The sequence below is a fragment of the Falco rusticolus genome, chromosome W, assembly GCF_015220075.1.
Source record: "Falco rusticolus isolate bFalRus1 chromosome W, bFalRus1.pri, whole genome shotgun sequence".
NCBI classification, from domain to species: Eukaryota; Metazoa; Chordata; class Aves; order Falconiformes; family Falconidae; genus Falco; species Falco rusticolus.
In genome coordinates this window covers 9,432,640-9,456,608 of record NC_051209.1, presented here as the reverse complement: position 1 = coordinate 9,456,608, position 23,969 = coordinate 9,432,640, and the positions used below count along the sequence as shown (strand labels likewise).

Genomic DNA, 23,969 nt, shown 5'->3' with positions numbered 1-23,969 from the left:
TCTTGGAATCAGCTGAAACTGGCTCTATCCAACATGTTCTCTTCTCTCAGAAGCCACCCCTGCAGCTACTACCAAAACCTTGCCCTATAAACCCAATAGACCCAGCTTGCTCTGCATCTCTTGCTCCCCCAAAGCTCTCCTTAGTCTGGCTTCACACCATGGCCATTGCATGTGCACATCAGGTGATCATACCTTGGTGGAGTGGGGGTTAATTTACTGAGAAATTTAGATTATGTTGGAACACGATCCATTGCTTCTTGTAACATGTCTGCCGCCCAAGGTCACTGCCCATCTCCATAAATTTTGCAAAAATCAAGTATACATTAACAGTGCCTAATTACAAGGTTTAATTACTGATAAGTAGCTGAGGCTGACTGGCTCACATAGATGATAACACTAATTATGACATGTTCTCATTTCCTTGTGAGTCAAAACATGAGAAATGTGTTATGATTCTTGAATAGGTTTATACCTAATTTTAATTTGACTACAGACATTTCAGTCACTTATTTATGATGACAACTAATTCCAGATCTGCTTTTTGGTGTAACACACCACATCCACAGTTTTAATGCTTTTATTTCTTTATTTTAGGAAACCTTGCCAGTAAAAATAAATAAATATACACACAGGCCATTAGTTTAACTACATTCGATCCCTTGTATAACTTGAATGAGCACAGTGCAGTACTGCCACTGCACAGGGTTAGAGCAGACATAACAAACACGACATTTAACATTACAGTTAAATCTCAACAGGTGTTGAAAGTATACTTTTAATAACAGAACTCTACTGTACAGCAGACATTCTCTAGACAGTTCAATATAAAAATTCTATAGATGATGGATCAGAGTTTCTAAAGATATTTAGTTACTTCTGTTCTCAGGAATTAAGGAAGTGCTCATGGCACTTCCTTATGCTATATTAGAATTTAATTGGAGTGAAAGAATGGTGGCTAATATAGAAACTCCAAGATAGCCCGTCTCCTGCTAAAATCTATCTTGATTTCACTTTCAAATCACATCTTTACCTGCATTATAAATTTGATTTCAAAACTCTGTCAAAAAACCCAAAACTCCGTCAAAAAACCCAAAACTCCATACTTCCCCCCCCAGTCAGTCTAAAGAAAATAAGCATTCATTAAGACATTTTTCAGGTTAATCAAAACAACTTATTTTTCACAACATTTAAATAAATTACAATATTAGGAGCTGGTTTATTACTCTTAATATTTCTATCATGACTGTAAAGGACACGCAAGATGAAGTTTTCAAAAACTATCACCATTGTTTAAACACTTCTCCCTATGAAGTTAAAATTGCCATTTGTATCTGAGCCAAGCCTGCTTTTGAAAATCCCATCAAGGTTCACACAGGAATTGAAATTCTTAAGTTTTAATTTTCATTCTGTCAAACACAGAGAGGGGCACAGTGATTAAATATTTTACTGCTTTGTAAAAAGCAATATATTTCTTTTTCTGCAAGTATAAAAGGCAGGAGCTTGAATGATGAAGTTCTGTTCCTGACACTACTGCTGGCTCACTAACAGATTTTGAAAAGTTGTAACTTCTGTATTTGTCTTTGCCAACTTCACCTGGGTGCTAAGACTTTATGAACTTTTGTTATATGCACTGGAGACCAAGCTGGAAAAAAAAAAGGGGTGGGGGGTGGGAGGGAGTGAGACAATATACAAAATACGACTCTCTGGAAAGCTTAGTGTAAAGGGGCATCATATTGGCTTTGAATTAGCATCTTTCACATATAAAGCATACCCATTGATGAAATGCAGTGGAGAGCAAATCAGCTAGTACAGGACTGATGGATATTTCCTTCTTTAAAACAAACAAAAACACTCAAAAAGCCCATAACACAAACTCATTCTCATTCTTTTCAGAGTTGGACCTTCCCCTTTACTTCCCTTTCCTATGTTTCTTTACTCTTCCATCTCAGCCTATACCCAGTCCAATATATACTTACGGAGAAGTTTTCATGCAGCTGCTTTAAAACCTAAGATCAAACAACTTCGAATATGTATTTCAACTTTTTGTGATAAAAAAATTCTGAACAGTCAGCTACATAACTCACAGAATTTTAGGTTAAAATCCTCTTTTCAATTGCTAAAATGTTGGGGTTTTTTTTACAAAGTCCTTGTTACAGAAGAGATGCTTCTTTTGCTTAACTTCATGAAAACTCTGCAGATAGTTTCTGTAAGATTCTACAAGTCAGACCTGAATAGAAACATCCCCATATGCAGTTGCACATGGATTATTTTTAACATTGCCATGCAAATTTAGTCACTATGAAAATTAAGGAAATGGCACCCTCTTGTGGTACCTTGGCTTTTAATGAAATCTTCATATTTCCCAGTATAACTTTACAAGCAAAGAGCTTTTCTAATATACCCACTATTAAATGCAGATTTATGCTTAATTTTTTTTCAGACACAATAAAACTAAATAATTCGGGAAATTACACATTGATAGGAAAGAAGCTGCATGACATATTACCAAACAGTAATATTAAATTTCAAACCTTTATACCCAAAAGGAATTGGATGTTTTCAAAAGCAAGTGCCTAAAAGGCCAGAGAGACAGTGGAGAGAGTGTGTGCAAAGATTCTACTATGCCATTAAACCAAACAAGTGTGATGTATCTTTTATTATTAAAACCAGTAAATTTTTACCCCTACTACAAACCTCGTTCTGCCTACTGCCACTTTTAACAATTAAGGTCTCATCAAACAAAACCAAAATTCCTCATACACTAAAGATATCTCAGTGTTTTACCGCTACTCAGTTACTAATTGTTATTAATAGCTGACAATAGTACCTCAAGTAGTAAAATTAGCTCAACAGTTCATTGTACAGTTTAGGCTAAATTCTACTTTTTCTTACATTCTAATAGAATCTGACTTCAAATATCACATATCCATTTTACTTACATAAGTGAACTAGATCCTGTGTCAAAGAATGTTCATGGAGTTCAGATTCAGTGCTTTGGCATCTTAGTAAAGCTTGGCAAAAATCACTCCCCTCCCCTACTTCAGCTCTGCCCTTTCCATTCGACAGTGGCCTTTTTGCAAGTTATGGATTGTATTCTTAGAATGATATACCTTCTGAATGACTGGAGGTCTCACCTTTTTAAAGCAAAATCCCTATAATGCATACTATAAGGTCAAGTCAAATTAGTTACTTCGATGATCCTAAGAGTAATTGTGAAAAAGTAGTGATTATTCTACAGAAACTACCTGCTATCACTGCACTGAGTATGAGGCTGTGATGGGAAAGTGAAAGCTACCTACCCAAACAGAAGGCTTTATGAAGGTCTAGTCCCTTGCAGGTTTACTATCATTGGCTAGGAAAGAAGAGTAATAATAATTTCGTACCCAAACTTTAAGTATTTTAAAAGGCTTTGATCATATAAAACTCAAATCACCAGGAGATTCTATTTTTATTTATTTAATAATCTATGTTGCTGTATCTATGAGACTTTGATCCAGAGAGGCTTGCCAACTAAGACATTTTCTTGAACTTTACCCAATACTATACATCAGCAGTATTTGATCTATTTAGTTACTGCTGAAGTACGAGACAAGATTACTGGACAGCAAAAACTTCTCAGAGAAGAATACAAGTTACTCCCTGTAAAATGTGCATGCTTGGCTTTGCCTAGTTTTATTAATTTCATTGTATGTAAAAGAAAGCGTGCTCAACATCCTCCTTTATATCCTGTTATAAAATTGTTTCATTTAACTCATTAGCAATTTTGAGTCAAGGCCAGTAAGTTTAAACCATTTGCAAGCAATGTTTTTTATAGAGCAAACTGGCTTTATATTTGTACCAAAAAAAAAAAAAAAGATTGTTCAGATGAAGTGTTTAATGCATACAGGAATTAAATCAGAATGTTCACAATTACACTGACACCAAAGACCAATAAAAAGTAAATGCTATTCAGTAACACACAGCAAAATTCTTTATTTCACTACTTTCACTTTATCTAAATATTCCTCAGTATTATATAACCCTCCCTCTGTCTTCCACTTTATACTCCAAGTATTGTTTGTTAATCTTAGCCCAAAGTCTGTAAATAGTCCCAGAGCTAACACTGAAAGGTCAGTCATCTCAAATCCTGGATAGGCACCAATTGCAAACACACTGAAACAAAATGCTTAAATACTTTTTAATTAATTTATTATCTGCGCACAAGAGGTAATTACCAATAAAAACTCAAGACATATACAGTATTTTTTTACATGGTGATTAAAAGTAATTAGAATATCACATGATAATGGCTGAATGTAATGTTTCCAATTACAAATCATAATGCATGTTAGAACCTCAATGGAACAAGCCAAAATGCCTTCAAAGCAGTTTCAGAGCACAATGCAGCACTCCTTTAATTTGCACAAAGGTAATTTGCAACACTGTTACAGATTAACTGTAACGAGACAATGTTACAGTGCAAGTTTCTTTATGGCTAGATGTGAAGATATAACTAGTACAGCAATTCTAGTATATTTTAAATTACCTTGCCTAAGCAATTTTTCTGAGATGTTTATCAAAGTTGCTGGAAGATTCTACACTAAAAACTATGTCTTACTACTTTTTTTCCCCCTGACCATTTTTGGTTACTTATATACATTGCAATAGAATGAAATTAAATTTCTAGAAATGAGCTGTCTCCATTGTATATATTGTGTTTATATATCATACAAATAAAAGCAAAAATAGTAGATTACTCAAGCAGTATAAATCTTACAGCATTTTGCTAGCAAAAAAATACATGCTGAAATTACCATAAGCAGCACTGGCACCCACAAATTACCACCTTCAGTTGTTTCCTTTTTAATTTATATTCTACATAAATTACTACTGAAGGCTAATGGTTTAGTAGTAGATAAATTGGACAGTTGGAAGTCAGATAAAGCCTGCTCAACCAACTCTGAAAGCTGATATTGTTTAAAAAAAAAAAAAAAAAGAAAGAATGAACAAGAGTGATGCATGCAACAGAGCAAAAAAAGCATCAATTCCCCATTTGAAGAAAATACTGCACTTGACCTTAAAATGCATGACTGATTTTAGTTATAACAAGACAATCCCAAGAATCAGAATGAAATAAAGCAACTATTTTAAAGATTTAAGAGCTGTTATCAAAAATAAATTACATTTTTTCAAGTTAAAGAAACACTGCTATGAAGGCTGAGCACCAAGCAGCCTTTCAATAGCTGCACTGATATCTCCTCCTGTTGCTATTAAAGCTTGTAAGTTTGCTTCATGGTTCAAAAAGCCCATTGCACTCAGCTGCTCCAGTTGTTGCTGAAATCTAACTTCTGGATTTTGTAACTGCTAAGAAGAAAAATCTCAAGCTATGAAAGCATAATACACATTTGGCAAAGTACAGGTTTTAAACATAGTTGGTTATGAACCACTTCTTGTCTTTACTAATTTTTGAATGCATCTTTTTAAAGTTCCCCAAACTAGACTATGACAAATTTCATTCACAACTGAATTACTGATCAAACAATTTTAAGAGTATCTTCACTTATGTGACATTTTTGAACTACAAGAGTGGCTGCTTGTTTGATAAAAAAGGAACAGTTAAATCTGATAAATGTGTCCCAAGAACAGTTTCTTAAAGACGTGCATACAGACTTTTTTTTAATGAAAGAGTCTAATCTAGTAATGTGGGACAGCAGGATTTTGAGAATTTCACTGTTAGCAACAGCAAATACGGTAGACTTTTTTCCCCTTGACATAAGCTACCTATTTAATGCTCCAAGTATTTGTTTTTGGCAAAACTCTCAATCTCAGTTGTACGATGCATATTGTAGGTCCTGCACTTGGGTCACAACAACCTCATGCAACGCTATAGGCTTGGGCAAGAGTGGCTGGAAAGCTGCCTGGTGGAAAAGGACCTGGGAGTGCTGGTTGACAAGCCAGCTGAACATGAGACAGCAGTGTGCCCAGGTGGCCAAAAAGGCCAACAGCATCCTGGCTTGTATCCAAAACAGTGTGGTCAGCAGGACAAGAGAAGCGATTATCCCTTTGTACTCAGCACTGGTGAGGCTGCACCTCGAATACTGTGTTCACTTTTGGGCCCCTCACTACAAAAAAGACATTGAGGTGCTGGAGCATGTCCAGAGAAGGGCAACAAAGCTGGTGAAGTGTCCAGAAAACAATTCTTATGAGGAACGGCTGAGGGAACTGGGGGTGTTTAGCCTGGAGAGGAATAGACTCAGGGGGACCTTATTGCTCTCTACAACTACCTGAAAGGAGGTTGTAGGCAGGTGGGGGTAGGTCTCTTCTCCCAGATAACAAGTGACAAGGCAAGAGGAAAAGGCCTCAAGTTATGCCATGGGAGGTTTAGATTGGATATTAGGAAAAATTTCTTCACTGAAAGGGTGGTCAAGCATTGGAACAGGCTGCCCAGGGAGGTGCTAGAATCACCATCCCTGGAAGTGTTTAAAAAAATGCGTAGATGCAGTGCTTAGGGACATGGTTTAGTGGTGGACTTGGCAGTCCTGGGTTAATGGTTGGACTTGATGATCTCAAAGGTCTTTTCCAACCTAAATGATCCTGTGATCTTCAACTCAAGAGTCATTTTTGAAACAGAACAATTATAGGAAAATAATATGCTTTAGGTATATGGGGTCAGAGTAATACTGAAAAGCCACTTTTTTTAAATGAGTAAGACAGTTTACATATCAGCACAAGATTTTGGCAGCTACTGCTAATTTTCCTTTTGTTCTACTTAAAGTTTCATCCATTAAGAAATTCCTACCAGTATTTAAAAACTGTATATACTTCCAAACCAATAAAATGCAAATATACTGGCTGAAATTTAAGCATTCCTTCTTCCCCCAAGCAAAACCAAACAGAATACTGAATTGGTAGCATAAAAATATCTATGGGAACATGGCTTCCTATAGCTATGCCTACCACCACTTTCTCATGGTTACATAAAATAACATTTTTCTGTCAGATCAGCAAGCTGAACTGCTTTATTCTGTGGCAGCAGAGGAGGTAAGAGCAGGACTGTCCCTTTTACCAGCAGCCTACCATTACCACTGGATATGTACCACACTGTAATGGTGCTGTTTCACACAGCGCTTTTGAGATACCTCTTCACTGTTACGGGTGTGTCCCCTTTAAAGCCGGTCTTGCTCACCACCCTACATTTACCTACAAAGCTGCCACCTTTGCTTGACTTCTGGAGCTATCCAGAAAGCCTGAATCACAATTGGTATGTTAACACAATGTACACTGTGCAGTCTGGACCTGCAGGATATCAGGGAAGGATGCTACAAATTCAGGCCCCAAATGACCTGAGCTGTCACAGCTACAGAGCAACAACCAGCAACACAGATACAAGGTACAGAGATAATGATGTTCAGTACACTTAAGTTCTTGTCTGAGCCCACATTTCACTTGCCAGGGAACCAGTTTTCCCTTTAACACTTTAATCTGCTTCTTTCCGGGCATTTCAGAAACTCAAGAGTACAAAGATAGGTGTACAGCAATCAACCATTCAGAGGACACTTTTACTCAAACGTGATGTTTTTCCAGCATTTATTTGCACATTTAGAACATCACTTTTAAACTTCCTCTGCTCTCCTTTGACCAGAAGCATCCTATTGGTTTACACGGGGGGGGAGCTAGATATTAAAAAAAAGAAACAAACCAAAAAGAACCAAAAAAACCCAACCACCCCACAACAACAAAACAACCACCCAAAACCAACAAACACCCCCCACACACTAGAATAGTTATCTACTTTACCTGAGCATTTGCACCAGCAAGCACCTGCAACATTTGTTGGACAAACTGCTGGTGATCAGGTTCAGCAGCCCCTGATGTTAGACTTGTATTTTCACTGGGAACAGAACTAGGTACAACGGACCCTATAGGAGCTCCAGTGCTTCCCAATCCACCTAAACCAGGACTGAATCTGCACAAATGACAAAGGGTAATACATCGCTAACATAGAAAATGGCTTAATTGTAATGTCTCTTCCCATTATATGTAATTACTAAGTAAAAATTCTGTCAAATAAAAAATGGATGATAACTTAAGTAAAGCACCAAAACACAGACCATAGCCATCATTACTTAGAAGTATGTTGCAGACAAAAGTGTGACAGATTCTAAAACAAGTTTAGTGAAGCTAAAAAAATGCAAGAGGCATAGTCTGTAAAAAACAGATAAACCACTACATGCTGAAAACAAAAAGCTGAAAAACCCCCAACACAATAGAAAAGTTTTGTATAAATTTGTATGACCAATTCTTACCCTGGTATAAGTCCTGGTGCTTCTGTTGCTAGTGTCTGCAAGCCCTGCTGAATCTGTAGCAAAGCCTGCATTGCTCTAGGGTTTGACATAGCTGATAACGTGTCAGGATTCTGCATCTAAAAACAGGAGAGAAACTCATAATTGAATAATATACAGACATTCAAAGTTGGTCTTTATCACTAGATGTTTTATAGAATCTGATATCCTTTCAGAACTTGCTGTTTCTCAACTGTATATTTGAATGTTTACATTAATTCCTTCAGATAATTTTTTTTGAGAAAACTTTCACAGGAAGTGATCAATAAGCTCTCTAGACTCCTTTCAAATAAGAAGAACATAAGGAAAATTATTTTTTATTATTTCTTCTAATAGACTTTATCATCTTCCAAAGCCACAGGAGTATATTAGTTCAACATAATTCTAAATTAGTCTCCTATATCACACTCCTGGTAAGCAACAGGTCTGAATACAGTGAAACCTAACTAGTGGATATCTAATACAGAAAGTTATAAAACACCTTTTTCTAGCTAAATTCAGACTACAGCGATTTGATCACGATAATTTGTGCATGTGTTCATATCTGTAGTACAATCAACACCTACAGACACATAAATAGTCTGCAAAACATACTAGCAAACATATATTTGAGGACCCTCATTCTACTGCAAATTCAACCAAAAACTGGCTTTTGCACCCACAGATAAAAAGGCATACTTTTGATTTGTGAAATTAAGTGTCTAAAAACCAGGCTATTTTAAGATACAAAACCAAAACTAATGGCTTATGCTCACCTCTGCTTATAGATGCCACATGTAAGTGACAAGTTCTTTGTTTCAGTTATAAGTCTTGGTAGCCAGACCTGCTTCAAATAGCAGACAGGCTGATTAATCTCAGCAGCCTTCACTTGGTAATTAGACCAAATTCCTTCTGCTGCAAAAACATTTTTTGATTCAAAGAACTGCACAAATTAAGGTTAAGCTTCCTCTAGTACAAAACAGAAGAGCAGAACAGGGCACAAAGATCAAGTATTGATTCTGTCCTGAAACGTGGGTGTGTAATGAGACCTGAGCACAGCAAGTTTTTAAATACTTTCCATTGGTCTCTTGGATTTGTACCTTCATGATAGAAGTCAGAAGAGAGTAACGATGTATAGCTGGTGAAATGAATCCAAATCTTTAAAGGAGAAAAGCATACCAGATTCACTGAAGTAAGCTACTGTAGTTACTTTGTTTAAAAAAATAGCCTTTAAGCCATGTTTTACTGTCTGATATTTAGAGTTGTTTTTACAGAAAACTGACCCCCACGATCATCTGAACACTTAGATGACTTGGATCTCTATTAATGTTTTTAATTCCAGCTGTAAAGTAGCAGCAATTCTGGGTAAAACTTATATAAAAAAGAGTAGAAAGAGTAGCTCACAGATGTGTTTTTCCTAGTTGTACTGAGCAACTGGCCATTTATTGCAAGTGCTTTCCATTATACTGAGGAACATTCCATAGTTTCCATCACCCAATCCCATAATATAATGGCAACAGATGAACGAGGAAGTATGGGCTGTGATACTGCCAACATTCTGAGAACATCCAGGTATTTCTCCAGTTTACTTAATCTGTTAATGTTGTCGATCATCTGACCTAACATGGGGAAGACAGCAGAAATCTAGCTATACAGATAAACCCCAAGGTGATATTAATGGAAAGAGATACAAAAGCATTAAGAGCACCTGGGTAAAGATTAGGGGGATGGAAAACAAAGCTGATGTCATAGCAGCAGGTGTCCACTACCGATCACTCAGCCAGGATGATAGTACTGATGAGTTATGCTATAGGCAATTAGGAGAAATTTCAGGAACAGAAGCCCTTGTCCTTATGGGAGATTTCAACTTCCCAGACATCAACTTGGGAATACCATACTGCTGTGATAAGCAAGTCTGGGAAATTCTTCAAGTTTGTGGAAGATAACTTCTTATCATAAGTATTCAGTGAGCCAACTAGGAAAGATGCCCTCCTAGACTTGTTGTTTGTGAATAGAGAAGGACTCGTGGGAGGTGTGATGGTAGGTGGCTGTCTTGACCACAGTGATCACAAAATGGCTGAATTTAAAATTTTCACTGTAATGAGAAAAAAGGACAGCAGAGTTGCTACCCTAGTCTTCAGGAGAGCAAACTTTAAGATATTCAGGGAGCTACTTAGTAGAGTACCCAGGGGATCTGTTTTTGAGGGAGCCCATGAGTGCTGGTCAGTCTTTAAGAACCACCTTTTAAAAGCACAGGCAGAGACAATGCCACTGTGTCATAAGTCAAGCAAGCTGGGCAGAAGACCAGCTTGGCTGAACAGGAAACTCTTCATGGAGCAAAAGAGAAAAAAAGAAATTGTATGATATCTGGAAGCAAGGTCAGGCTCCGCAGGAAGATAACAGAGGCATGGTTCATATACGCAGGGAGAAGAAACAAAAGGCCAAAGCTCAAGTAGAGTTGAAACTGGCCAGCGTTGTGTCAGATACCTAACAAGGGCTTTTTTAAGTATGTTAATAGAAAGAGTTGGTCTAAAGAAAACATTGGACCGATACTTGTTGAAGATGGTCACCTGACTAATAGGGATTAAGAAAAAGCAGAGGCAGTCAATGCTTATTTTGCATCAGCCTTTAATATTAAAATGACAGACCTTGGGCTGCCCAGTGGTCCTCCGAGTCGGAGGACCACGACCATGGCAACAGTGACTTTCTATTTGTGGACACTGAAATTGTAAGGGACTAGTTGTATTAGCTGAATGTTCACAACTCCACGGGGCCTGATGGGATTCATCCCAGAGTACCAAAGGAGCTAGCAGATGTTATGGCAGGACCCCTCTCGATCATCTACCAAAGGTCTGGGGAGCCTGGGGAGGTCCCTGCTGACTGGAAGCTAGCCAACATTACTCCAATTTGCAAGAAGGGCATGAGGGAACACCCAGGAAACTAGAGACCTGTTAGTCTAAGCTCACTTCATGGAAAGATTATGGAGAATATCATACTGAGTACTACTGAAAGGCATTTAAAGGACAATGCAATTATCAGGCACAGTCAACATGGGTTCACAAAGGGAAAGTGTGTCTAACTAATTGGATATCCTTCTATGATATGGTCACCTTAGTGGATGAAGTGAAGGCAGTGGATGTAGTTTTTCTGGATTTTAGGAAGGCTTTTGATATTGTCCCTCACAGCATCCTTCTGGACAAGTTGTCCAACTGTGAGATGAGCAGGTACATGATGCACTGGGTGAAGAATTGGCTGAAGGGCAGGGCTCAAAGTGTTGTAGTGAATGGGGCTACATCTGGCTGGTGACCCGTCACCAGCAATGTTCCTCAGGGCTCAATTCTAGGGCCAGTTCTGTTCAATATTTTTATCAGTGATCTGGATGCAGGAGTTGAATGCACCATTAGCAAGTTTGCCAATGATACTGAGGTGGGAGGTGCTGGTGACTCTCTTGAGGGACAAGAGGCCTTGCAGAGGGATCTAGGTAGATTAGAGCATTTGGCAATTTTCAATGGCATAGAATCCATCTTGTTATTTATTTACTCATAACACTGTCTACTTGCAATGAGATCCTGGAAACACACATATTTACTTTGATTTTTAAGGAGTGCCTAATGATGGAACTCATGCACTGGATTAAATTTTTAAATTCCTAAAAATTTTTCTTAGTCCTATTTAAAGGACACAGTCCCAGTATACACTGTGATGGTTAAGATAAAGCAAATACCGGGGTTACAACCACAGCGGTGTAAGAGGGAAAGCTGGTGGTAAGGCAATGTTTACAGTTAAATATCTTCAGAACCCACTCCACTACTTTTGAATTAGCTTATGACTTGCCTCTTTTAAGGCATGTCTAAGATTTCTTTACCCCGAACAACCAGGGCAGGGTGGAGGAGGTACAAGAAAAGTACCGTAAAAGCTTATGTTAGTAGTGGGATAAGTAATAATCTTTCTTTAATTTGTAAAAAGAAATCATGTAGGAAATAGGTGTTCTCTGGCTGTTGCACAGTAAGAACAAGTCATTTCTTCTAAGCAAAGACACAACAGCAAATCAAAGCAGTCGTGCTAGTCACAGACAAAAAAAATCCACTAAAAGCCAGATTTAATTTTTGAAAGGGATGAGGAGATAAATCAAGGGATAATGCAACTCAGTGTCTAAAGCTAATGAGAATACACATAACAGAGTCTAGCTTTAAGGCACCAGTTTATTGCGAATCAAGGAAAGGCACCAGTTTATTGCAAAAATTGCTTGCTGAATGACGGACGTTTATTAACAACACTTAGTATCTCATCTTACTTGTTGAAGGAAAGTAGGAAGCTGTTGTCTCATTTGCTCTTGAAGTTGAGGATTTCCAGCAAATAAAGGATTATTCAACATCATCTATGGAACAAAAACATTTATCATCATAGATTAAGCAGTAGATCAAAAAGAAAATACTAGAGTGGATTTTAAGACAACTATTTACCATATATGAATCAAATAACAAGATAATTTCTCTGAGGTTATCATAGACTATTATCTCCCACTTCTCCTTCGGCCAAAACTTGTTCTGAAACAACAAACCACCAGCCTGAAAACTGACTGAAATAATTGGTGGTGCGGAGTTGGGGTTTTTTTTGTTTGGTATTTTTGGGTGTATTTTTTGTTGTGGGTTTTGGGGGTGTGTGTTAAACTTTTGAAGTTTATCCTTGCCAGATCCTCACCAAAGCAACCTCATTTATGCAACATGAAAAGCCTTTTCTGGTCAACCTCCACTACAGGTGTGATGGTTTCCCTGTAAACATCATCTGCAAAAAGCCTGGGATATTTTCCAGTTAATATTATCTTTGTATATTAAACACTTATTATCTCAGTTCAAGATTTGACTTTGGATATTATTGCTGTAAGTAAAATTGGAAAGCACTTCTACAATACCATTTATAAAACGGCATTAAGTATCAGCACTTTTATTGTGAGCAAGGATCACAGATGAAAAATGAAAGCCAGAATAACAGCTAGATATGGCATCAACTCCTTCCCTACCACTTCTGTCCTCCCAAGCTAGGGTGGGTATTTATTTACTAGCACATCTACCTTAATTTATAATCAAAGCATTTATTTATTTGGTTCTTATGCTAGGCCACAAAATTATAGGGCTATATGAAACATACACAAACTTACAAGTTGTTACAAGAGAATGCCTGACATGATGTCCAACTAGAAATTGAAACTTACTGCAACAGATTGCTAAAGGTAACTATGGTAATAATTTCAATAAGTCAGGCATTAACATACTTTAAAAACTGGACTATTCACAACAGACAAACACAATTACTCTGTATTGTAAATATAACTGTATCATAAATTCAACTCCTTTTTTCACTTCAGTGCACACAACACATTGCTACACCAAAAGCATTTACCTGTACTGCAAGATCAGGATTCTGGCTCAATGACTGCATCATGCTTCTCATATATGGTGCAGACAACATATTTTGCATAAGTTGTGGATTTTCCGTTATCTGCTGTAACAAGCTCTGCATTCCTGGTGTGTTGAACATACCAACTTTAAAAAAGTAAAAGGTCACAAGGTCACTTTGATTATAGTCAAGATTGTTACTAAAGTAATTAGACTGCCTAGAACTGGGATACAAATGTGTGGTTTGGGGGAGGGTGTTGTTGGGTTTTGGGGTTTTTTAACGAGCTTTAGCCCCTTAAATATATCTCAGCGTGGTTCTGCTCACACAGATGCATCTGCCCTAGAAACAAGTTAAGCCAGAGGTCATATCCAATAAGCAGTCCCACTAAGTATCTACATTAGCTGTTTTCCTGTTTGTCTCCAGACAGAAAAAAAAGTATCGTCATCATTCACCTACAGATTCCCTACTTCTGTTATTTTAAGGCAGTACACAAGTATTGTTAGTACTCTTGGTTTACGTTTCATGTTTGTTCTTCTATGGACGACTTGGAACATTTGACTAATATCAATGGAAATAAACAGCAATACAAACTTTGAATCAAAATATCTCTTTCTAATAAGAGAATCATTTCAGCAAACTCCTGAATATTTGCAAATATATACAATTGCAATAAAAGCCACACCTCCTAGTCCAGATCCCAAATTTGGTATAGTTGAGCTCTGTCCCATACTAGCAGAGGTGCTATTTCCAACATCACTACTGCCACTGCTCTCATCACTGGTGCTGGTACTTGTGGAACTCTGAGAGCTGGACTGAGGAGCCCAGGGATTTGGTAGAGGATCTCTATTTTCTGTACGAGATGGATGACTGTCCCCTCCTGATGATGCATTGCTTACTAAGGAGGCAAATGGGTTACCTCCAAACTACAGAAGGAGAAACAAACACATATCATCTGTTAGTCAACTATTTTTAAGTCTGCTACAAATGGCAAGTACATTTCCAAAATTATACATGAAGATAAATGTTGATGGCTCTTAATCAATTATGATCCCTGTCTTAAAATAAGCCATTGTTAATATTCTGAAAAAATACCAACATTGAAAGAGATATTAACTTATTTTGTTGTTCTTGGAGATAATCACCCCTCATTTTAAACACAGCGTTTGCTACTACACTAGCACTTTGAGCACAGTAAGATATCGCGCATAGTGGTTTCCAACTTAGAAAAATTTCAAAGCCTTTTTTCTTCCCACCTTAGGTTCCAAGTTACTAAACACACTAAATTTTCCTGGACCTCAGGAATTTTATAAATCCAAGAATTATACATCAATTTAGAATATATATAATATAGAGTATGGAGACAGTGGGTTGTTTGACATTGATAATGTGCAGCTGTGATCCTGCAGCAAAGTAGTAAATAACTTTGAGGGAGTATGAGAAGAAACCTGGATGAAACAGAGACAAAAGAGGAATGTGATCTCACCTCTAGAAGATAAGGAAACAGCATGAACAGCAGAGAGTAGCCTATAGTGAACAACGGCTGGGCGTGTGGACAGTAGAGTTTGACCAATAATAAAGCACATGTGCAGAGTATAAACTTATAAAAGCTGTAACTAACTAACAATAAAGGTCTTTGCTTCACCATCCTTGCAAAATCCATGCCTCAATTGCCACAATATAACAAAAAAATAACATTAACATAGCTTATCAAACTCACAAAACAATCTTTATTCCTTCAAATTTAAAAGAGCATAGGAACAAGCCACACTGACTTCAAGAAATTAAGTTTTGTCAAGTACACATATGCAAAAAATTCAAACCCCACCAAAATCAAACAAAAAACCAACCAACCAAAGAACATTTACTTTCAGTGGCCCCTACAACCATTTCTCACCTGTTCCTGTGCTGCATTCAACATTGGCTCCTGAATATCTGTGTACATACGTCGCAAAGCATTGTAGCCACCTGGTATACTTTCAAGGTTGCTCAAGGCTCGGTCTTGGTTTCGCATCATTTCCTGCATCATTGCAGGGTTTCTAGCAAGTTCCAGTGTCTAATGAAGTAGAACATTTAATTTGTATTATTAGAAAAAAAAAATTCCATTCTAAAGTGAAAGCATCAGCATTTAACAGTATCTCAGTTAATAATGTCTAACTCCATTTGAAGTTAGGATTAAAGCCAAGTCAAGATGTCAGCCTAGTGGGAGGGGAGTCAATAGAATTTGATATTTAGCCAACATTCTGCCACAACTGTCAGTATGCTGGCTGAGTCAGAAAGCTTTAACTAAACAGAAGAAAAAAACCCTTGAATGTACCATCCTGTTCTTTCTTTTCTCTTCTCAACACAATATATTACTACTATTTCTACAGTACAGCATTCAGTTTATAAGATATTTATTTTTTAAGATCGTGTTAATTTTCTAAAGCCTCCATTTGTTTCTTGATGCCTTCTACCACATAAGGCATACCTTACATAACACATAACTTTAGAAGCAAAAGTACCCACAGTTACATAAACTAGAAATAAGCAGTATTTTTGAGAATTATTGCTTTATAGTAAACTCACTGTTGACTAAACAGAAGATTCCAAGTGGCATCCAACTCTAAATTTGGAAGATATGATTATACAGTCTTCAGCATCTTTCAAAACTGTACTGCATTTTTAAAATAAATTAGCTTATTTCAGACCCCAGCAGCTAGAAATAAAAAAAAAAATCAGTTTCCTATAGTGACCTTTTACAGATTGTCTAACAAGCCTAAATTCCTCAACAATATTTTGGCACTCATCTAAGCATATCCAATTCTTGCTCTTTTGTTCAGTTACAATATAATCAAAGGTCACAAACTTAGAGATCTGTCTACATACCTGTCTCATTATATCTGGATTATTCAGCATGTGACTGATTTCTGGATTTCTCTGTATCAGTTGCTGCATTTGAGGGTTAGCCATAATTAACTGCCTCATCAGGTCAGGGTTTGAAAGCATGCTCTGAACAAATGGATTTTCCATTATCTGAACCATCATTTCTGGGTTGGACATAAGTTGTCGTTGCATCTGACTTTGTAACTCTGAAAAGTTTGATGCATTTAAGCCCAGGCTACCCAGGCCTGCCAAACTACCAAGGTCACCTTTAAGAAGAAAAAAAAAAAGAAGAAGAAGAAGAAAAAAAAAAAAATTAAACTTTCAGCTTCTAGTATATTTCTGAACACATCCAGGTTCTTTTTAAGTACAACATACATAAACATAACCCACACTTCAAAATAATGAAACTCAATGGAAATTCTGTCTTTGCAAGGCTATTGAGTCATCCACTAAGAGTTTGCTTTACATAACAAGACACCTAGAAATTCAAACTGCATTCTGAAATATAACTTGTTACAATTCTAACAGCTTTTCGTCTACTTTACTATAGCTGAGGTACAAGGGATGTTTGAATTTTGGGGCCGCAGGTTAATTCCCAACACTTTCCAATACATTTGTGGCAGTGGTCTGTCTATAAATTACAAGGCAGACAAACCACTGCCATGAGGAATCTCTTAACATGTTGCATACCCTCATTTCTAAACAAAGAAGAGAGCTCTTCTTTTTGCTGATACAAGAACTAATAATGCTTTACATTCCCCTCCTTTGCAGAGTTCAGAAGACACAAAAGTTTCACATTTTTAGAAGGTACTAGTCAGTCTGGAGAACTGTTTACAACTTAAAAAAGCAATTGCTTAATATAGTTTTTCCAGGTTTTTTTTTGTTTTTTTTTTTTTTTTAAAAAGCAAGCAAATAATTAAAGAGCATGAATAAAAAACCCCAGTAACTATGGAAAGAGAATATTTTTAAATCAATAGACTTCTGTGTCTATTTCTGAAAGAGAGGACTGATAATGCAATCAGACTCAGAACCTGAGAAATACTGGTTTGTAGAATAAGAGTAACTTTGTTACTTCCGTTCCAAGTCATAATGCTATGGGTCCAACTTCAATACTCTCTTCAGGCCAGTTCAAATGCACTGTTAAGGAAGAGGAGGAGACTGGAAGTTTAATTACCTGTAGTGCCAGAATATGAGATCAGTGGCACCTTACTATTGAAGATGAAACAGCACAAGCCTGAAGTTCTGTACATAAAAATTAAGGAAATAACTTACCTCTGATAACTTACTGATCAGAAAATTATAACCAATACCACTGATTTCTGTAATCAGTAATTATTTTTTTTTAGTCCCATTTACATTAGAATAAAGCTCCAGGGATGCTTACCTGAAACCAAGATACCCACCATATTACCTCACAAATATTCTTACCCAAGCCAAAAGAGTTACTGTTTGTTGAAGTTGGTGTTGAGGTATTATTGCTTGATATTGATGTGGTAGCAATACTGCCAGTGGTGTGTGTTTGTTGACCTGGATGATCTTGTAATCTATAAAAAGCAAGTTAAAAAAATATACAAGTTGAACAAGGTGTGGCAAGTTGACCCCAGCCAGTTAAAAGCCCACCCAGTTACAATGTCTTTTCCCCCCACCCCAGGCAGGATGGGAGAGAGAACTAGAAGGGCAAAGGTAAGAAAAACTCATGGGTTGAGATAAAGACAGTTTAATAGGTAAGGAAAAAAACAAACAACCAAACCAAACAAGTGACACAAAGGCAATTGCCTACCACCTCCCACCAGCAGACCAATGTCCAGTCAGTCTCCAAGTGACACCAGCTACTTTGGAAAAGTGTCATGTGTTGTCGTCCATCCCCGTGTCATCCCCCCCCCCCCAGTTTTATTGATTAGCATGACATGATATGGTATGCAATATCTTTGGTCAGCTTGTTTCAATTGTCCCAGCTGTGTCCCCTTCCCAACCCTAGCCTTCTTGGGGGGGGAGGGGGGGGGGGGAAATGGGCACAAAGCAAGAAAGAGAGGAGGAAGGCCTTGATACTGTGCGAGCACTGTTCATCCAACAATAGTTAAAACATCTGTGTGTTATCAACACTGTTAGGTGAAAAATCCAAAACACTGCACCATACACACTGCTATGAAGAAAGTAAAACCCCCTACAAGCCAGACCCAGTGCACAAGGTATGGCATTTAATGTAATGTAATAATGATATTTAATACAGGAACAGTATCATACTTCAGAATCTTAATTTACATTTTTATTATTTCTAAAAATAAATAAAAATTAAACTATTATCTCTAGATATCTTCCTGACCAAACTCAAACAGAAAGTATACAGAAAGTGGAAACAAGGACAGGTAAACTGGGAGGAATACAAAGACATTGTCCGAGTCTCTCTTTCTTATACAGAGTTAGGAAAGACAAAGCCCAAATTGAATTGAATTTGGCCAAGGATGTCAAAGATAATAAGAAGGGCTTCTATAAGTAAATAGGAGACAAAAAGACAACTCGGGGAAAATGTGGGACTGCTGCTTAATGAGACAGGGGACCTGGGTACACAGGAAACCAAAAAGGCTGAAATACTGAATGCCTTCTTTGCCTCAGTCTTTACTAGCAAGACTTTTTCAGGAATACTAGGCCCCTGAGACCAGGGGAAAAGTCTGGAGCAAGGAAGACATACCCTTTGTAGAAAAGGATCAGATCAGGGAATACTTAAGCAAACTGTACATACATAAGTCCATAGGCCTGGATAGAATGCACCCAGGAGGGCTGAGGGAACCAGCAGATACCATCATGAGGCCACTCTTAATAATCTTTGATTCATCATAGTGACTGGAAGAAGTGTCCAAGGACTGGAGAAAAGCAAATGTCACTCCTATCTTCAAGAAGGGCAAGGAGGAAAACCCAGGGAACTACAGACCATCCAGCCTCACCTTCTTTCCTAAGAAGGTAACACAGCAGCTAATCCTGGAAACTATTTCCAGGCACAGGAAGGACATGAAAGCCATTGGGAAGGCAGCATGGATTCACCAAGGGGAAGTCATGCTTGACCAACTTGATAAACTTTTGTGATCAAATGACTTGCCCTGTAGATGAGGGGAGAACAGCAGATAATTTCTACCTGGACTTCAGGAAGGCCTTTGACGCTGTCTCCCATAAGATCCTCCTAGAGAAGCTGATGAAGTAGGGACTGGAGCAAAATGAAAACTGGCTGAATGGCCAGATACAGAGGGGGATGACTAGTGGCACAAAGTCTAGTTGAAAGTCAGGAACTAGCAGAGTACCCCAGGGGTCAATACTGGGTCCAGTCCTGTTTAACTTCATTAATGATCTGGATCAGGGGTCCTCAAACTTTTTAAAGAGGGGGCCGGCATGCGGATGTAGTAACAGGAAGTCATCTGCAGCTGCTTGGTTTCCCCCCCCAACCCCCAGCAGGGGTGTGTGTGTGTGTGCGCCTGTAAATACTGGGGGCCGGATTGAGGACCCTGGGGGGCCGTATCTGGATGATGGGGTAGAGTATACCCCTCAGCGAGATTGCTGATGTCTCAGAACTGGGAGGAGTCTGGCCAGACAACCATGCTGCCATCCAGAGGGACCTCAATAGGCTGCAGAAATGGGATGACAGGAACCTCGTGCATTTCAACAAGAGGAAGTGGTGAAAAGTCCTACACCTGAGTAGGAATGATCCCATGCACTAATATATGATGGGTGCCACCCAGTTGGAAAGCACCTTGGCAGAAAAGGCCCTGGGGGTCCCGGTGGACACCAAGTTGAACATGAGCTAGCAACGTGCCCTCACAGCAAAGGTGAATGGTATACTGGGCTGCATTAAGAAGAATGTTGCCAGCAGATCAAGGGAGGTGATCCTTCCCCTCTACTCAGCACTGTTGAGGCCACACCTGGAGTCCTGTGTCCAGTTCCAGGCTACCCAGTACATGCAAGATGTGGACATACCGAAGAGAGTCAAATGAAGGGCCACAAAGATGATGAAAGGACTGGAGCATCTCTCATATGAGGAAAGACTGAGAATGCTGAAACTGGTTAGCCTAGAGAAGAGAAGGCTAAGGGCAGGGATATTATTAATGTATATAAATACCTGAAGGGAGGGCGCAAAGATGACGGAGCCAGGCTCTTGTCAGTGGTGCCCAGTGACAGGATCAGAGGTAACTGGCACACAGTGAAACACAGGAGGTTCTTGTCTGATCATAAGGAAAGATTTTTTTTACCGTGAGGGTGACTGAGCACTGGAACAGGTTGCCCAGGGAGCTTGTGGAGTCTCCCTCCTTGGAGATATTCACAATCCATCTGGACATAGTCCTCGGTAACTGGCTCTAGGCGGCCCTGCTTGAGCAGGGGTGTTGGACCAGATGACCTCCAGAGGTCCCTTCCAACCTCAACCAACCTGCGATTCTCAGACATCTATAATCTCATCACTTCTTCAGAACAATAGTTTCTAACATTAAGAAAACTGATGGGCATTGCTGTAACCATTACCACCTTTTCATCCTATTCCTGGAATGCCTGTCAATGAATTGTTTTTTCAGTCCTTACGTTGCTTTAGGGATCCTGATGTACTCCTACCCCCTCAAATATTACTAATTCCATGCTGGGGCTTAAAGAAGAGAAGGCTATCAAGATCTGTAATACAGGATTTATTCCATACCACACTTTTAGTAGGACACCCCACTGAACATAAAATTAAGTTAAAGTCTTATTTCATCACAAGACTAATTTCAGAATTTCAATGTTCTTTAAGACTGTAAGAGTATGGTAACAATTTAGTTACACAAAGTTAACGCCATCATAAACTAGCACAAGCACTAAAGGCTGCTTGCACAATTCATATGCTCGCCACACCTGTTTACTGCAGGGGCATAAGCATGGGTGCTACCACGCAGTGAAACAGATCAGGGACTGTTCAGATTATCTTCAGATTTATTCTGCACCTACTGTAACTAAGGAGCAGATTCAAGTGATTTAACAGTAATGGCTCATTTTAGAGGATAACATTAACTTTCAAAAGGCATACGTATGATATCCAGAGACACAATCTTACAGAATTTGGGTTGCTTCTCTTGTTCAATAGCAGGGGTATTTGTACTGCTTTTGAATACATTTTAGTCAAACCTAGGTTTGCCCAACAGAAAGCTAACACACTAGGAATTAAGAAGGTTTTTACTACTTAAGAGATGAGACAACTGCTCATCAGTCAGGTTACCTGTTTTGTGTTTTGATGACCAGGTGAACAGTAAGTCCATCGTGAATCCCATGCTGAATCAAAGTATCTTGATCTTTTAAAATTTTTCCAGCAAATATCAAAACAAGCTGATCAGCGTGGGACTTGAAACGCTTAGAGATTTCTTCCTTGAACTAAACAAAAGTTTAATATTATATAGTTATGTAATTGAATACTGAACTATTAGGTTTTTTATAATTTCAGGAAGAACTATTTTGCTCATATTTATTATATTAATCCACTTGCACAATATGTTTCACTTTATACAACCTAGAAACACTTCACTAAGTTATCTCAACTTTCTTTTTATCCAAAGGAAGATAGGAAATCAAGTAATTCTTTTTCTGTACAATTAAAATGTTTCATATCTAGATCACTAAGTATATAGCTGGCAATAAAAAAAAATTGGCATCTGCTTAAAGACTACACCTTCATTTCAGCCAGGCACATACCCATGATGCAATAAATATGTAGTAGTACACATGCCATTGAAACCATCTGTTGCTGACATGCTGAGGATACAACAACACATGTTAATTCAGTCCACATTTGTGCAGGCACTGAAAGGAGCAGAATCCTTTCTTCTTGGACATATTACTGCTACCTTTCACATGTCAAAATGAACAATCCTTTCCATACAGTCAAAAATTATTTCTTAGGTGGCTCTGCTCTCTCATCCAACTCACAACAGCTACATGAAATGTCCTTCCAGCCCATGGCATTTCAGTTGACTGTGAAATCAAACCTTCATTAGAACAACTGAACCTGGAAAAGCAATTTTATTTCTTCCTTCCTTCTTAACCAATAACCAGCACATTATGCTTTGACTGACTTCTATAAAATAATGAATCTCAGTCAAAAAAGTACTCTCACAGAAGAAACAATTAGCTCACAAAATGTAAAAAGGCTAATATAAGAAAACTGAATCAATTTATTCAACATGACTAGTCAGTAGACTAAACATTTCTGAAAGGATCTCAGGCAGTTGGGAATCCCTCCAGAAGTTCACAGTATTTAACATTTTTCAAGTAGCATGATCAACTTAATTTTTTAAAAAATCCTATTCCAAACATCTTCGTGAACTTTCATAGAGGAACCCCAATTATTAATTATTTAATAGTAAGTAATTGCAAGATTATGAGTCAGTCACTATATTATACTCTGAAAGCGAGTCCCTAACCAAAAAGGTTTATAGTATAGAAAGAAATAACACAGGAAAAAAAAAACACGAGCCTGAGACACAACAGAGGTAACAAAACTTTGTGCCTGGGTAAAGGTAATATTTGGTCAGTTAGAAGTCTGCTCACACAGAGTTGGTTCCAGTTCCCAGAGAAACATCTTTTAAGTCAACCTTTATACTAGTAACATTTAGACTTGCAACCATTTTAGGAAGCCATTTCTCACGGTTTAACCTCAGCCGGCAACCAAGTACCATGCAGCCACTCGCTCCCTCCCCCCCTCCCCCTCCCCCCCCCTCAGAGGGATGGGGAGGAGAATCAGGGAAAAAAGGTAAAACTTGTGGGTTGAGATAAGAACAATTTACTAATTGAAATAAAGTAAATAATAATAATTGTAACAAAAAGAAGGGAGAAGGAGAGAGGCATAAAACCCAAAGGGAAAAGAAAAAACAAGTGATGCACAATACAACTGCTCACCACCCACTGACCAATGCCCAGCCAGTCCCCTAGCAGCAATCCTCCTGCCCAGGCCAATCCCCCCCTCCCAGTTTATATATTCAGCATGATGTCTCATGGTACAGAATACCTCTTTGGCTAGTTCAGGTCAGCTGTTCTAACTTGTATTCCCTCCCAATTTCTTGTACCCCTCTAGCCATCTTGCTGGCAAGGCCTGAGAAACTGAGAAGTCCTTGACTTAGTATAAACATTACCCAGCAACAACTAAAACCATCAGTGTGCTATCAACATTGTTCTCACACCAAATCCAAAACACAGCACTGCACCAGCTACTAAGAAGAAAATTAACTCCATCCCAGCTGAAACCAGAACACACATCTACAGCACACTTTTTGCTGAGGCGGAGGTTAGAGAATCATTTATGTATCTGTCCAAAAGAATTCTGAAAACCATTTTCAATACAAGTGTGGGGTTTTTTTGTTTTAAATTGTCAGTATCTAATATGATGCTTCTGAAAAAAGAAAATACCAA

At 38.2% G+C, this 23,969-nt stretch overlaps 1 protein-coding gene across 4 annotated transcripts in view; it reads right to left on the bottom strand.

Annotated features, from left to right (window-relative positions):
* Positions 1 to 761: 761 nt before the first annotated feature.
* Positions 762 to 23,969, bottom strand: part of LOC119140750 (ubiquilin-1-like) — a 35,652-nt gene continuing 12,444 nt past the window's right edge. The window contains exons 1-11 of one of the 4 annotated variants that reach the window (XM_037372314.1): positions 21,787 to 21,938; positions 20,665 to 20,767; positions 17,988 to 18,103; positions 16,563 to 16,825; positions 15,592 to 15,750; positions 14,380 to 14,620; positions 13,701 to 13,843; positions 12,595 to 12,678; positions 8,286 to 8,401; positions 7,777 to 7,945; positions 3,860 to 5,343 (exon numbers count right to left, since the gene is read on the bottom strand). In XM_037372314.1, the coding sequence (XP_037228211.1) occupies positions 5,188 to 5,343; positions 7,777 to 7,945; positions 8,286 to 8,401; positions 12,595 to 12,678; positions 13,701 to 13,843; positions 14,380 to 14,620; positions 15,592 to 15,750; positions 16,563 to 16,825; positions 17,988 to 18,103; positions 20,665 to 20,767; positions 21,787 to 21,838 (1,602 nt within the window). In that variant the 5' untranslated portion in view covers positions 21,839 to 21,938 and the 3' untranslated portion in view covers positions 3,860 to 5,187. Of the gene's footprint in view, positions 1,643 to 3,859; positions 5,344 to 7,776; positions 7,946 to 8,285; positions 8,402 to 12,594; positions 12,679 to 13,700; positions 13,844 to 14,379; positions 14,621 to 15,591; positions 15,751 to 16,562; positions 16,826 to 17,987; positions 18,104 to 20,664; positions 20,768 to 21,786; positions 21,939 to 23,969 lie in introns of those variants that run through there. The other 3 variants (XM_037372313.1, XM_037372310.1, XM_037372311.1) reach the window with 3 other exon arrangements.